We start from the raw sequence: 16,331 nt of genomic DNA on the forward strand, positions 1-16,331 counted from the left end.
CACAATGAAGAAAAGTACCATCAACTACATGCTTGTACAGATCACTATCCCAAAGAATAAAATGTGCGGCTCTGACCTTTAGAATCCTCCTTTGCTTGTAAGTAAAATGCAAAGGACATTCACCATACGTGAGATAGTATGCTATATCAGAATACCATTCATCAGTTGTAGTGACAAACAAGACTTTAGGTAGTTCTTCAAGTAGTTCTTCCTTTTCTAGTTCATTTTCAGCCATGAGCTGACATAAGCCTTTACCACGAACCAACTTTGTAGGCTTAATCTCAATATCATACTCCTGAATTTTGGCAATCCAATTGCCCCATATAGTTCCAAATTCTTGTTGTGTCAAAATGGTTTTAACAACAATATTTGGTACAAGAGCTACCGCATGTGAATTTAGTATATAAAATCTGAAAGATTTGAGTGCTTTGAGAACCGCAAAGGCATTCTTCTCCATCAATGAATATTTCAGCTCATGTGATTTGGGTGGATAACTCATAAGTGCAATAGGAGACTATATCTTCAGCATTTTCTTCATGAGAAGAGCGGACATAGTATGCTTGGAAGCATAGCTATAAATGATAAAATCCTTTGTGAAATTTGGGCAAACTAACACTGGTGCATGTGTTATTCCTTCTTTTTTTTCCTTGAATGGAGCCTTTCCTTCAGCACTCCAATGAAAAACTGCCGCTTCTTTCATCATATTTGAAAAATGACGAGTCTTCTCTGCAAAGTCTGGAATGAATCTTCTCAGAAAATTCACCTTTTCAAAGAAGGAATGAACAGCAGTCTTATTGGTTGGTAGGGAAAGACTTTGAACAGATTTAACCCTTTCAGGATCAATCTTGATCCCTTCTTTGGACACAATATGTCCAAGAAGCTTCCCTTTTGTAAATCCAAACATGGACTTCTAAGGATTAAGAGAAATCCCATGTCTACGACAACTTTCCAGCACTTGACGTAGATGATGAACATGATCTTGTCTTTGTTTAGAAAACACAGTGAGATCATCAAGATAGACTACAATGATCTTATTCTTGATATCTCGAAAAGAAGAATCCATCGCTCATTGAAAAGTAGCACCCGTGTTTATCATTCCAAAGAGCATTCTATTGTATGGAAATGTACCCCAAGGAGTTGTAAACGCTATCTTGTATTGATCCTCTTCTTTGACCTCTACTTGATTAAAGCCAGAAAACCCATCAAGCATGGATAACATTTGTGAACCAGTGACTGTCTGTAAAATACGATCCATGATCGGCAAAGGATAATTATCCTTCAAAGATGCTTGATTTAAATGTTGGAAATCCACATAGATGCAGATCTCACCATTCTTCTTCTGTATAGGATTAATATTTGCCACCCATGTAGAATGTTGGATTGGGATAAATATTTATGCATCCAACATCTTTGAAATTTTCGATAAGATTGTACCAAAAATCTTAGGATTGTACTGTCTTTGCTTTTGTTTGAAGGGAACAACACTCGCCTTTAGGGGAATTTCATGTTGCAACACTTTATGATGAAAAGACTTGAGGTCATTATATGAATATGCTAAAACATCCATGTATTCATGTAACAGATCAATGAAATGATCTCTTTCGTCAGGTGTGCAACATTTACCAATGTTTACTAATTTTGGATCAGCATTCGACCCAAGATTGTACTTCTCAAATTCCATTTCTGAACTAGACCCAGCTTCTTGTTGATGCTTAACATAACAATCATGCTTGTCAAATAATCTTTCCAAAGAAACTAAACCATGAGGAATTTTGTTACCTTTAAGCTAAATGAATTCTTTACCCGTGATAGGATCTTTGCCAGAGACATTCTCTCGAGGAGGTGAACTACTACCTTCAAAATATAGCTCATCAAAGCTTTCTTTTGTCTCCAAGAAATTAATAATCTAGTGATCATCATTGAAAATTTGCCAATGCTCACAATTGTCTAGAACAGTTGGGCGAAAAACCAATTGAATAGAATATTTGTCTTGTTCAAAACTCTCATGAGGAATTAAGAGTGTTGTTGAAACAGCGAGAGAATCAACTTTGACATTAAATTCTCTTAGAACTATAGAAATGTTGAAAGCACCAAATCCATCAACATAATCCCAAACCAAGTTGTTTTAATGCTTAAGCCTCTCGTTCTTTGTTTGATATTGATTTCGAACTTGATATACCAAGAGCTCAACATTACCTCGAGCATGCAAGTTACGGATTCCTTTAATTTGTGCAACATTAATACCAAGTATCAATGCTTCATATTCTGCAGTATTTCTTATGTTGTGAAACTGTAGGTTGAAAAAATAAGGAAACATTTCTCCGTGTGGTAAGATCAAAACAACCTTGGCACCAACGCCAATTGATGCACAACTGCCATCAAACTCTAGTATCCAAATATCATTAGAATCAAAAGTCTCATAAACTGATTGGGAAGAACTTGCAACATCTACATCCTCCATTATAGGAAGTCCAACTTTTTCAACCATGATAGAAGGTGTTGTTGGAACTACATCTATCACTATCAAAAGACAATATTTAACAGAATCATCAGAGTGGTAATCCTCAACAAATTCTGAAATTTCATCAGCATGAAGATAATAGTTTCCCATTTCAATTGATTCAAAGAGAATGTATGCATGAGGATCTTTAGACTTAATGATTCTGTACTTGGTTTCTCTTTTAGGAAGTAGCTTCTACATAGCACCCCTGACAAGTATTCTTGCTTCAAACATATCCATGTTGAGTTCTCCTCCCCCATCTTTACAAAAATTATGACCAAGCAACATGCCATAAGAAGTAGGACCATCAAAAACCAAAACAGTCATCTTAATTTTCCTTTCAGGGAAGGATGCGAATGCAAATTGAGCATCCTTAATTTACCCTCGAAGAGGAGCTTGCTTATTCTCCATGGAATAGAAATTTCCAAAAGTCTTTGTCGAAGTAAGACCTAGTGCTTTAGCTACCTTAAATGGCATGACATTATCAGAGGCGCCAAAATCAATAACACAATTACTCATCTTGAAACCATTGATTAACAAGGAAGTATAGAAAGGTTGTATCTTTCCCGAAACACTAGAGGGAATGGTAACTAGGCTATTGCGTAGATCTTTAGGTTTTGGAGCAGCAGTTTGTGTTTGAGTAGGTTAAGACTCTTTGACAAACTTATTAAGCCTTTCCAACTAATCTGGGTAATCTTGTAGGTATTCAAACTCAGACATCTGAAGTCTGGTTCTTTTAGCATGATCAATGATATCAAATGCTTGAAAGGAATTAGCCAAAAAAGAACTAAAAGTTTCAGCTTGAGGTTATTGGTATACCAAAAGAAGTAGGAGCAACAGATGTGCTTACTTGGTTATTCACTACATTTTTAGGAAGATTGGGCAAAGGCCTTCCTCATTTAGCAAGGGTAATGGGTGTTTGCACATCCATTTTTGCTTTTGCAGCTCCTTGTTGTCTAGCCAGTTGTATTTGAGAATGCGTCATGCACATACGCATGACCAAAGCTATGTGCAGGATCTTGATCTTCATAGTAGACATACCCAATGTTATAGTTGCCAGCTACATCATCATCATCATATGGGACAACGATATCTTCCTCTTAATAGTTATCTAGTAAAAACCATATTGCTCATTCTCAAAGTATCTTGTAGCTTGATTGCTTGGTGGAGCTTCAAGTGTAAGCCTCTCTGGAGGAGGGGGAAGCTTTGCTTGATTCTTAGTTGAATAATTATATGCAGTATTAGGAGATGATCTTCGTGGAATATCTTTGTATGGAGCTTTGAATGAATTTTAAGATATTTTCTTTTTCAAAGCAAGCAGATCATTAGCCAATTTCTACATCACAGAATCCATAAATCAAGATGTGGAAACGCCATTGGAATTTTCTTTAGAGTGATCCCTTCGTATCTTACCAGCCATGATAAGATCATCCTCAATCTTTGTTGCCAAAGTTTGAGCAATTGCCAAATCTGGAGGAGTAGCTCTTCACAGCAAGAAGCTAACTTCTGGAAGCTGAGTGTTGATGAAGAAGCATTTTAGGTTTTCAGCACTAGGTTGTAAAGAAGCAGGAATCTGCTTGGCCAATTTGTTGAGTTTGGCAATGAATTCTCGCATGCTTTCTTGTGCTTTCTTTATTTATTTGGGTAAGTTGTGTGAGCAATGCATGCTCATCTTCAATAGGCTTGAAACCTTCCTCGAACTTGGTCTTCAAAGAATCCCAATCAATGATTGCTCCCGTAGGTAAGTTGTAGAACCAATCCGTTGGAATTCTTTGTAAAGTCTCAATATAGAGCCTTACAAAAACATCTTGATGTTCCACACCAAGCACACCACATGCTTTGTAGATTGCCTTGATGTGCTCATTTGGGTGTTTCCATCTTCATAGAACTTGGGAAAGTTCTTACACAAACCTTGTGGTAAGGCATGGAGAGGTAGTGCAAGATTTAGTGGACCAAAAGCTGTCCCACATGGGCCAGTAGCAGCAGGAGTAGCCATGATATTAGGAATATGAGTATGGGCACTATGCGTAACGAAAATCAGGGGTTTAAGGAAAGATTGCGAGTCTTCATTGGGTACAATAGTTTTCTTCTTGGAAGGTGGATAGCTAGTAGTTCAAGAAAGAGAAGGGATTTTAGTGAGTAAATCAAAACGAGCTTGTTGGGCCCAAAATGATTCAACAAAACTTGATGAACTTTCCACCTTTCTCCTCGAGTATACATGCTCAAAACTTGCTAGTATGATAACCTGTGATTTTCCAAATACCAAAAGGGCGTAAAACTTTAAACGAAAGCAAGAAGCTTCTGAATGCGTTTGATCCGCAGTAGAGTCATCAAAAACTATTCGGTAAATATTTTTTAAGCCACTATAACCACAACTTACAAAATGGGAACTTTAGGCAACGGTATAGTAGATAAATCTCTCCTCTCAGCAATAGGGGAGGCTCCCTTTTTACCGTAGGTGACTACAATAGACATCTAATTGGAATTAACAAATGGGTGGTTCACTAGATCAATTCCTCTTCTTTTAGGAATGATCTTACACTAACAACTACTATTTGCAATTTTAACAAAATGAATCTATTGCTATGGGAATACTGGTGGCTTAGAAGTTGACGTAAGAACAACATTAAGACAACAGTTATAACTTGATTTGTGTGGTTGATAGCAAGAACCAAAATTCTTCTACAAGCAACCTTCTTGAAATAGAATGGCGAACAACTAACAAAGCTCAAAGACTTGGCCTAACTTTTTTGATATGAAATAATATACTAAGAAGTAAAGCTCAAAGTCTTTAAAGCCTAGTACTTGCAGCCACTATCAAACTATATCAATCTTGTTTATGAAAGCTCAAAGTCTTTCAAGAACAACACTAAATACTCAAAAGCTTCACAAAGAGAGAAGTAACAAAGATGAATAAATCAATGCAACATAAGAAACAAATATTGATTCCAAGCCTCACAACACAAAGTTTGGTAAAAATTTGCTTCTTTATTCACTTTAAAGATTTGCAACAAGAAATACAAAGCCTTCAAGTCACAAGCCTAGCCTACTCCTATAAAGCCAAAGATGATTATTTACAATGAGCTCTCTCCTTTATATAGGAAAAACAAAGAGAGAAAGGTGGATGAAAAAGTGGAACAACTTCAACCACCTTGACTTTATTCAAAGTTACATGCTTAATGTGATTGCAACTTAACTACATGTGTTGGTTGTATAGGTGCATGTTATCCTGTACTTATAACATAGATGCTCTTTACATGTAGCTTTCCTACTGCTATTCTACTTAAAGCATATGAAAAATAGAAATGTTCACAGTCTCAACAATTTTTGCAAATTTCTACAGTGAGTTATGCACAACTTCAGCATCATGCTCACTGGTGTACTCAACAACCCTTATGATCTTTTGATATGTACTTGCTGCTTCTGAAAGTTCTTTGATAGAAATTTCCTTTTTGATCTGTAGTTCATCTAGTGAACACTTCCAACTTGCTTATGCATTCATTAATTGAGATTGAAATTATCCGCTTCAAGTTGTAAGCGAATTGCTTCAGAAAACCCTGCAAGAATATCCTATTCTTTCTTGAGTTCTCTGTCCTCACTGATAACTCCAAATGACAACTTCTTGTAACATTCGGTGATCATGTCTTCTTTCTCACTAATCTTCGTTACTGCTGCCTTTGTGTCTTTCATGAGCTATTGCAAGACTTTGTTCTTTGTTAATCATCATATGCTTGTAATCATGATACATCTCAATAGATGAGATGACTTCATAATCACATAAACCATCCAAATCAAACTTTGTCATGCTCTTCCAAGCATCGATGTCTCCATCTAGCAACTTTATTTGTCGTTTAAGTGACTCTTGAATATCACTTAATTGAGCAGCAACTTCCTTTCCTTTTCTTAGTATCTTGTAGATATCTTGAATGACCTGAACACATTGAGATTCAATACTGATAGCCCACTCTTCTACAACTTGCACCTTTCTTTTGAGCCTTTCAGTACATGTATCTGGAACAAGTTTAGTACCTGAGGAATACTTCTTCATTTCTTCAATGATTCCTAGGAGACGTTCATTCTCCTCGAGTTTTCTCTTCTTATTCCATAGTTCATCATTCTTCTGAGCTAAGAAGTTAACAACCTCATGTGCATCCTGTTGATAACTCAGCCTGGTTTGTTTACCAAGTTCAACTCTTGTAAGTTTGTAATCAATAGGTTGCATGTCTTCAGTAGATTTCTTCACAATTGGTTCAGCTACTTCAGCATATTTAGTGTGATTTTCATCAACCACAACTCAAGAAACTGTCTTGGTTTTTTTATTCTTTGAAACCCTTGGCTTGGTCACTTGCTTGTCAGACTCCTTAGGTGGTATTTCTTCTTTCTTTCTCTTTTGCGTGACAATGCTTAACCATGGAGGAAGGCTGAAAGAAGATGCGTCAGCTGAAGTAGTAGTCACCATAGTTAACTTGTGGATTGCCCTGCATGACAGTAGTGACTATGTCAGGTGCCTCATTCTGACTGGTTGTAGTAGGATTGTTATGTGTAACTTTAGCCATGAATTGCTCAAACTGAGCTAAAGTCACATCTAGCAACGTAATAGACCAAATTGAAGTAGAAGGGATTGGCAAGGAATATGTATCAAAGACACTCTCGTAGTCATACTGATCTCCTTCTGTTTCCAATGCAAGTGCAGCTGAGGACACATGCAATGTTGGAGTTATTGTCATAGGATCCTTAAAAGATGGATGCTTAGTGGAGAATGCATCCATAGCCATGCTCGGGGATGAATCATGAGATTCATCTTATACTGATGCTGAATTTGGAAGAGAGGTTGCAGCAAGAACCTCAAGAGGACATGGAACTAGTGGTGAGGGCTCCTTCGATTTCCTAGCATCATCATCACTTGAGTCAATTTGGATTGATTGAGTTTCAATCGCCTTTACCTCATGTACTCTAGAGTCCTTCCTTCCTTTGATAGATAGCTTGGGCAAACTCCAAATAGGAGTTTCAAATGTCAATGATGATGTCCCATCTTTACCTTTACCTTTTATTTCAGATCTCAACCCAATAGGACCAGCAGAATCAAAGTCTTTTCTGGGCTTTATCTTGATGCACTTGAGACCCCTTCTTTTCATCCAAGTGTTGGTATTAGCAAGAATGGACTAGAATTGATCCCAAATCGAAGTGCTTTCTTTGCATAACCATGTAGGAGGAAGGATGGGTAACTTCTTCGCATTATGCTAAACATATTCGGGATCTAAGATTTGATCATCATCCTCAAAACAAGGAGGGATTGGCGCTAAGTTGAAATCCACAATCTGCTTTATAGTCAATCGAGTGTAGTCCATGCACCCTATATCCACCTTGGTACTTACATCTCCAAAGATCTTCTAGATGATGTATGTGTGGGAATTGCTTCCTCATCTTGTCATGTAGTCCTCTCCAGTCAAAGCAACTCCTGGCTGCGAACCTCTCCATTGTAATCCATTGAAGTTCAAACTCCATGCTCTTTTATTTAGGCATGATATCCAATGAGTACTTACCAATCTTAAATGAGTTACGTGATGAAATCCCCACTCCTGGTTGATGCAAACTGGATTGATAAACCTGTACTTCCATGAGTTGTCTTGCCTATTCCATGAGTATAATCTTTTCTATAGGGTACCTTGGCAAAGTGAGTGACTCTCCCTTGAAACATCCAACTCCTAGATATGTGAAGTTGGGAAACTGTAGAAAAATACAACCACAATCATTTCCTTTGTTCTGCGCTTCATTAGAGACTTGCCTGTTTGAGAGTTCTTTATCAGACAAACACATGTAATGCCCAAAGAAGGCATCTTGAACTCTTCGAAAATGTATCCAACTTTGCTTGAAAGGCAGCTGATCATAGTATTCCCTACACTTGCACTATAGATCTATCATTTTTTGTTGACAAACCTGAAAAAGTACCCAGGGCAGCAGCAATATACACCATGTAGGAATTTATGTTGAACAAACCAGTAGAGTTCGCCAACTGTTCACAAATTTAATCACTCACTAATTCAACCCAAAATACATTCTTCTTTGACCTTATAATGAGAGAGATATACATCCAGGGTTTGAATGTGTTTGAATCCTTGAGCCTTGCTAAGCGACTGAGCAATGTGATGAGGTCATTGATTTCTTCAATGAAATCACATCGGCACACGCCCTTTATTGGCCATCTAACAAGATTTGGCCTCTAGTGACAACAAGTATATTATGAAGACATTATGCTTTGTTGTCCTGAAAATGATAGTGTTGACCTTTTAGATTCTATTTCATTTGTTTTCTATTGATTATGCAGAACTGAAACTATGGATGTTTTAAAACTGTGCAGATTATGATTAATGCTCATGCTTCTGTGTCTCTCTTGTTCGCTGCTGTGAGTATCAATGTGGTTCCTTCAATGAAGTTGATATATGCAATATTCACAAGTTTGGTAATCAGATCTAAACCCTAACCATGTTGTTTCTAAAGTTTTCTTCCATATTCCTTACACCTCTTGTGTACCTAGATATTTTGATAATATGTCGAGTATTGCCAGCATGTAGATGGAAATGGTTAGAGGGAGCTGGCCTGTTCAGTTTATTTCGAAGGCTAATGTGTGAGAAATGCATGTCTATTGTAGCTTCTGTTGAACTGTGGAACATTTGTTTTCCTGCTTCATGTGCTTTATGCTATATTTTTAAGGCGCCTTGGCATAAGGACTTCCATGTCACTTCCTGGTTGGCTGGAGAGGGCTCTCTAAAGAGCTTGCTTATGTGACATTTTCTGCTCGGTAAAAGAGTGGTTGGAATTGTGAAAACAAATCCAGGTACGTTTCAGTTGAATTTAAGGATTTCTATTTTTCTTAAATTAAGACTTGGTGTGAATAAATTTTTTGTTCCTCTTTATTTATGTCCTGATAACTTTACTTGCATTGTTCAATTTTCATTGTTCTCAAACTCTTATAAGCTATCTATCTAATTATTTAGTATTTACAATAACAGAAACCCAAACTCCTTGTTGAACTGTTGATCATTATATACCACTAAATTATGAATGTTTTAGGTCTATTGACTCAATGTCTGACCATTTTCTTTACATGCAAATGCCAAATATCCCACGGGCTTGAAAGAGTGGCATGAGATAAAAGTACCATCTGACTATGTACTTGTTGCAGATGCTGTACACAAATCACATGGAAGCAATATGGTTGAAACGAGAGCAATTCATGAAGTTATGTACAATCAAGATCCTTCCAGTGGGATAACTATATATTCCATGCAGACACACAACTAAAATTAAACTACTCACAGCAAACTGAGCCTCAACCTCACAGCCCCTAAAGTTAATCTTGGGTTCTATAAAGACTGATCATGATTCATTGTACTGGTTCCAGACAGGTCTTGTATAGTTCACAATTTCTCAATATTTATGTATTATTTTCTTCAAGACATTGTGTTGTGGCCATTTTATCAAGTTTATTTATGAAATTAAGTGTAAAATATTGGTGTATTTTTATTTAGATGCCTAAATTAGCTGATTACCAAGAAACAGAATCATTCCTAGGATTTTGTAAGGTCCAAGAGCCTTTTTTATGAGATGGGCTGCTGGTCGCTAGCCTGAATGAACATCTTATTTTATTAAAATTTTCAATGCCTATCAGTGCCATGTAACAAGTTTAACATTCCTTTTTTTGTTGGAATCTTACGAAGTTCTGATGTGAGACGGCAACATGTTATCACCTGTTACGACCTCAGATTCTTTGAAAAAGTTTCTTTTAACATGCATTGAGTGCAGTTGGTATTTTAAATGAGCAGAACTTGAGGAAAAAGGACAAGAAAATCCTAAGAAAGGATCCACTTGGAAAGCCAAATGAAGATTGAAGGAATTGGATTGCACATGCCAATTGAAAATCAATTCTCAAGCCCAATAAATAAAAACACTTCAGCACCTCACGATACATCCTTGCAATCATATTTGATTTGTAAAATGAGTTGATGTTATAAACAGTTACCTATAAAAGGTGCAGAAGCTTGGATAGATGGCATGCTTGGCCAGTTATATAAGGGTGTAGAATTTGACTATACACAAAGCCTCTGCTGATGGCAACCATACTGGGTGATAACCTAATGAAGAATATTTTTTTTTTAATTTAAAAAATTCAATCAGAACGTATAAGTCTCTTGTCCATTAATCAAGCAAACCATCAAGCAACATTGGATAGGTGATAGGGCAGGGGTACTGCACTCACTTCTCCTAGTGACTATTTAAAAAATTAAATGTAGTATAATCGTGTCCATAACACCTTACTCAGCTGGTTGGGTCATTTGGTTGTTGCTTTGAAGACCTCATTTAAGTCTTCTTGAGGATAGAGAAGCTACAGCCTATTGATCGTGCTGTAAATGGGCTTCAAATCAGTCTTTTTTTATTACACTTTACAAGCTTCAGTTTAGTTATTGCGGGTGGACCAGACTGTAATCAAGTATAATATTAAAAAAATTAACAATTAATCAAAAGGTATTATAGATCACGTCTCTGTGTTTTTTGTACCCTGCATCTTGTTGGTCTATGGGAAGAAATGTACAGAGATAACAATCAGTACTTGAGCGATTAAGCTGCATCAGAACATTTACCTGAACTAGGTTGTAAATAATGAAATGATCTCCACTGTAAATAAACAACTGGTCTGGTTATCTATTTCATCACAATACTGGTTGAATATTTATATTAATCAAAGCTTCATCTGTTGAAGAGTTGGAACTTGCAAGTATGCTTCATTACTTGGCACTATAGAGACAGTTCTTTTTAACTGGATAAGGCCCAACTTTTTAACAGTATAAGTCATGCGAGTTTCCAGATTTACAAGGATCAGAAATTGAATAAAATTTTCTGTAAATAATGAATTTAGAGTTCTGTTCTGAATGATTTTCAGCCTAGTTGGTTTGTGGACACAGAGTAATATTTCATATTGATCACAGTTCCTACTGTTTTTTATATTGCTTTGCTTTAAAATATTGCTTATTTGAGCCATTTTTGTTTTATCTACTGTTTTCAATTGGTATATACACAGTCAAATTCTTAAGCTAGCATAATTCTAAATAATGCTCAACTCTGTGGTTACTTATTTCAGAACTTTGATCAAACAGCACATAAAAAGAAATTTTCAAATAGCTTTTAGAACAAAAATCATCTTTTGCTCAAAAGCAGAAGCCAGAATGTTTTATTAATGCAGCCAACAAAAGAATGACTAGTCAATGATCTGTGAACATAGGGAAGGTTGTCCCTCACATTGTATCATCACAGACAAATCTTTACGAAGGATTAATGAGCTGCACTTTCTTAGCAAGTAAATAACAGTGATCCTAAATGGTTTGAGGGACAATAAATTAGAATACATAATGATTTACCTTGGTGAACCCAAATCTGAAAAGCAGTTTCGGAAGAAGTGAGACAAACATCCACTTATCCACTGTACTCAAAGAGAAATACAATCTTATGCCTCTTCATCATACAACCAACCTGAAAATAATTTATTTCAATTCTTAGATCATCAGAACAGGTTTCTGTTACTCACTTGCAGTTTTGTGCTTAGCCTTTGACAACCAACTGAACCCATGAACTCTAATAGAATCCATGTAAGTTAATCCAAATCTTGTTGGGGATCTTGGAAGTTATCAGATATTGAAAAAGGAGGAATTTGAAGTGTTCTTAGCTATTCCAAAACATGTTATGAAATTGCCACTTTTCCAGCAGTGAGAAAATTAGTGCGAGATCTAGTGAAATTGGCAGTATTGGGCGAAGGCCAAGAAAACTTCATTTTCTCCAACCTTTAAAGTTTTGATGCCTGTACCTTGCAGTTATGCCTGTACCAGAATTTTTTGTTACATTCAAGGGGAATGATATGGGTGCTTCTGTTTGACATTCAGACCCTTGGTTACCCTTTGCCTTGATAAGCATTCAGCATGAAGCTCTGTCCATCATTGACTAAGCCACCTGTTGACCTTTCAATGAGTGCACCATGATTTTCCTATCATATGTGTAGGAGCTGCCAAACACAACTCCGCACATTAGAAGGCACATCTAAAATATTATTAACAAATTTTAGTTTAACAACAAAATTCAGTCTACGTTTCTTATCAATTGACAAAACAACACTGTTAATCCAACCCAAAGCATAAAGCTGAGATTGTTGCTAAGTTTTTTCAAACCAATTCTTCAGAAATAAGCTAAGCATGGGAACAAAATTGAAAAGCACATTGACTTTCGAATTCTGACATCTAATCCCAATGCTAGACAACTTTTGAGGTCCTTTTCCTCTTGTTGAAATGATTAAAATTAAGCTTCTTTGTAGTGCATGCTAACTTAGATTCAACCTTTGAATGACATTTAAATTCTTTTACCTTTTTTATGTGTGGCATACAATTTTTCTTACCCTTTTCTACATTTTTGGAAAAGATACCTTTTGGATATAAGTTCCACTTGGTTTCACCTCTATGACCATTCACATCACAATGGTCAAGACAAAGGCTTTGTCTTTGTAATGTCCCCTTCCTAGGTGAGAGGTAGATGAGTAGAGGTTGACCTATTATTAGGGTTCTTGTAGGTTAAAAGAGTGGATAGAGGGGGTCCAAGGGGCCATGTGTTAATTTTGTAGCTTCAGGCGTATTGAATTGATCTAGAGATAATCCTTCTTTGGTTATTAGCTAAACATTTGTGCGATTGGTTAGTTATCAATTAGGCAAACTCACATATATCTACTTATATATATATATGTATACACACACACACACACACACACATACATATATATTGTGTAATGGTTATTAACCTGCTAATTACCATATAAACATGTCTCCTCTACTCATTATTATATCATTAAAATCTGCACTTGGAACACATAGAAATAATGGTAGTGTTATTACATTTGCAGCAATCCTTTCCCTCAACATGGTATCAAAGCCAAACAGCAAATATAAGATAAGGAACGAAAAAGATGCACATAGAAATTTTCAATATGGTAGTAAAGAAGATTAGTTTATTTGAATTAGTTTTAATGGAATATCATGGCAACTCTAGATGCTACAAAGTATTTGCAGAGATTTTTTCTAATGTTGAGAAAGAATAGAGGTAGTTACATACAAGATAGAAGAAACAGTAGCGGCTTGGATTTTGCACATTGTAAATATCCTATAGCGATTGATCCATTTATCAAGTACTTGACATCAAAAATAAATAAGAGGTAGTTTTATCTGAAGAGTGATGGCGAGATTTGAGGCCCACTGTTGAAGATAGATTTGGTAATACTTACCACTTAAATCTCAATAGTGATAAAAGATGTTCCTCCATCGAGACGCATTGATGTGCGGAGTAGAAATAGTGAGGGTTCAAAACAATATTTGAAATTTATTTTGCAAATGACGAAGTCATGTTAGATCATGTGGTTATAGATTTATCTCAACATAAACAAACCCAATGAGATATAATACATAAGGAAATCCATTGTAGAGGCAATGTGTCACATCGGATTGGCTTATAATTATGCTAGTATGATCGACCTTACCGCCTGTGCTAGACAAATATAATGAAGTTAACAGTACTTGGTACTAGAGAAATAAATTTATTATTGTTGCAATGGATATAGGATTTTGCATTAGTTGCATTAGATCTTCTCACTTTATAAAAGGTTGTGATTGTTCATGAACATATAGAGAATGACTTGAAGTCCTCTGTGAACGCAAGTGCGAAGATCACCATAGACGGGAAGAATACTTAAAGTGAAATGTTCTATCATAGTGGTAGTTTTGACAAAATTGCTATAATAACTACTTTTAAAGCATCAAGTTGGAAGATTCATGGTGAACAAAAATACAATGGCCAAAACCACCTCTACCAACAATCTCTCTCTCTGCACATAGTGGACATGAACACAAAAGGTAAAAGTGTGATTGTTTGTAAAATGTTGTCTCATGACATGCAATGATTGCAGGTTTTACACAAAAAATAAATATCTTGAAATAGTTTTAGAAACTTTCAAATAGATGAAATCGACAGTTACAAAGTCAAAGCTCTTTGTTGTCTACTCACCATAAGAAAAACAAATGACCTAAAACCCATGCATAAGGCGATTTCTACAAATAAAAGTAAGGATAATTACATACGTCTTACGTGGATTCTTCCAAAGCGGATGATGGTTTGGACTTGTCATGAATTGTATGAAGTCTCGAGAGTCGAGGTGGTCTCGCTACAAATCAAGTAGAGTAATAAAATGGAACCAGATGTAATGTAAACATAGCCATTATAAAGTATAGATAGGGATGATAGAAGGAAGCAAATATTAAAAAGTTAAGTCTTAAATGATGTGAGGAGGTGATTGGGAAGTGTCCCATTCATGGTGGGATGTATAATATAAGGGTGCTAATAAGTTTAAATTAAAAGCACGGATAGAAGGGTGAAAATAAAACCTTAGTCATAAGGTGGAAATAAAACCTTAGCCATAAAGAGGAATTATGTCAATTGATGTGGGTATAATATATTAAAAGGAAGAGGGTAAATAAAGGAAAGAGAATTAAGAAGCAATTAAGAGTTATTGAAGATAAAAGATTTAAGTTAAAATTATCATCAGGTGATACTTTACCTTAATTCCAACCTATAATTGCACGATAAGAAAAGAAGAAAAGGGAACTCACATTTGAATAGAAGGAAGATAATCACCTCGAACTCAAGATAAGGAGAGAGATAAGTATTTTCAAATTATTATATCTTGAGAACAACCTTATTTATTTTTATAGTCAATCCCTTTTTTATATTCCTATATGTATTATAAGGGCTATATGCCTTGATCTTTTCTTTTCTCTTCGGATATTTTCTTGCATGAAAAGGAAGATTAATATCAGATTCAGAGGGAGTTTGACACTTCATCAAAGGCAACATTAGATGAGGAGCTCAAAAAATTGGTGTTCAGAGGGAGATCGAGATTCAAAGGGAGCCAGTTATTTCATTAGAGGCAACCTTGGAAAGAGAGGGAGCAGATATAGAGGATATGATTCGGTCAACCTTTTGATGACCTCAGTCGTATTGATTCAGAGGGAGTAGACCATGATGGGATATATTCTCCAGTGATTAAGAAACTGTAGATGTCAAAGCACTATGATTCAAGATGGAGTTCCATATGTGCAGACTAAAAGCCTTTTGCCAAAGTGTACATTATTGAAGACAAGCTTGAAGTAGTGAGCCAAAGCCTTTAATGAGAGGGAGCCTCAACATCAATAATTACCTGAGATGCACTATAATGCATCCTTCTTCATGACATAAATTTTTGAGGTGAAAACCTTTGTTCCACCATTTGGAAATATTCATAGTAGATATCATGTAAGTTACTACATGATTTTGTTGAAAAACGTCATGAGAGGTGACAATCTTTCATCGATGTTTAATTATGGTCGTTGTTGTGAGGTGACGATCTTAACAATGGCTTGACCTTTTATCATGATGGACTACATTAAGTTGTTGTCCCAGAGATCATGATAACCTACTTGTCATGATGGACTACATTAAGTTGCTATTCTGGAGGTCATGACAACCTATCTTCTATTCATGATGGACTACATTAAGTTGTTGTCCTAGAAATCATGATAGCTTAGTTGTGATTTTGATGGACTACATTCGGTCACTATCCCAGACTTTAGATAACACATATTCGACTGGGATATGACATGATGTTTACACCATATGCAGATATTCTCTTGGTAGGTATCATGGACTTGATGCCAATGCACATACCAAGAAAATATAAGTATGATGAATATCATATGGTTGATATTCCTTG

General features: G+C 36.0%; 1 protein-coding gene across 1 annotated transcript in view; it reads left to right on the forward strand.

Annotated features, from left to right (window-relative positions):
• Positions 1–10,193, forward strand: part of LOC149566194 (uncharacterized) — a 181,313-nt gene extending 171,120 nt beyond the window's left edge. The window contains exons 7-9 of the mRNA XM_089819618.1: positions 8,859–8,960; positions 9,150–9,335; positions 9,684–10,193. Of these exons, the coding sequence (XP_089675744.1) occupies positions 8,859–8,960; positions 9,150–9,269 (222 nt within the window). The 3' untranslated portion in view covers positions 9,270–9,335; positions 9,684–10,193. The remainder of the gene's footprint in view (positions 1–8,858; positions 8,961–9,149; positions 9,336–9,683) is intronic.
• Positions 10,194–16,331: the final 6,138 nt, after the last annotated feature.

Source organism: Cupressus sempervirens, chromosome 3 (genome assembly GCF_028749045.1).
Source record: "Cupressus sempervirens isolate cs-2001-9-10 chromosome 3, ASM2874904v1, whole genome shotgun sequence".
In the NCBI taxonomy this organism is placed as follows: Eukaryota; Viridiplantae; Streptophyta; class Pinopsida; order Cupressales; family Cupressaceae; genus Cupressus; species Cupressus sempervirens.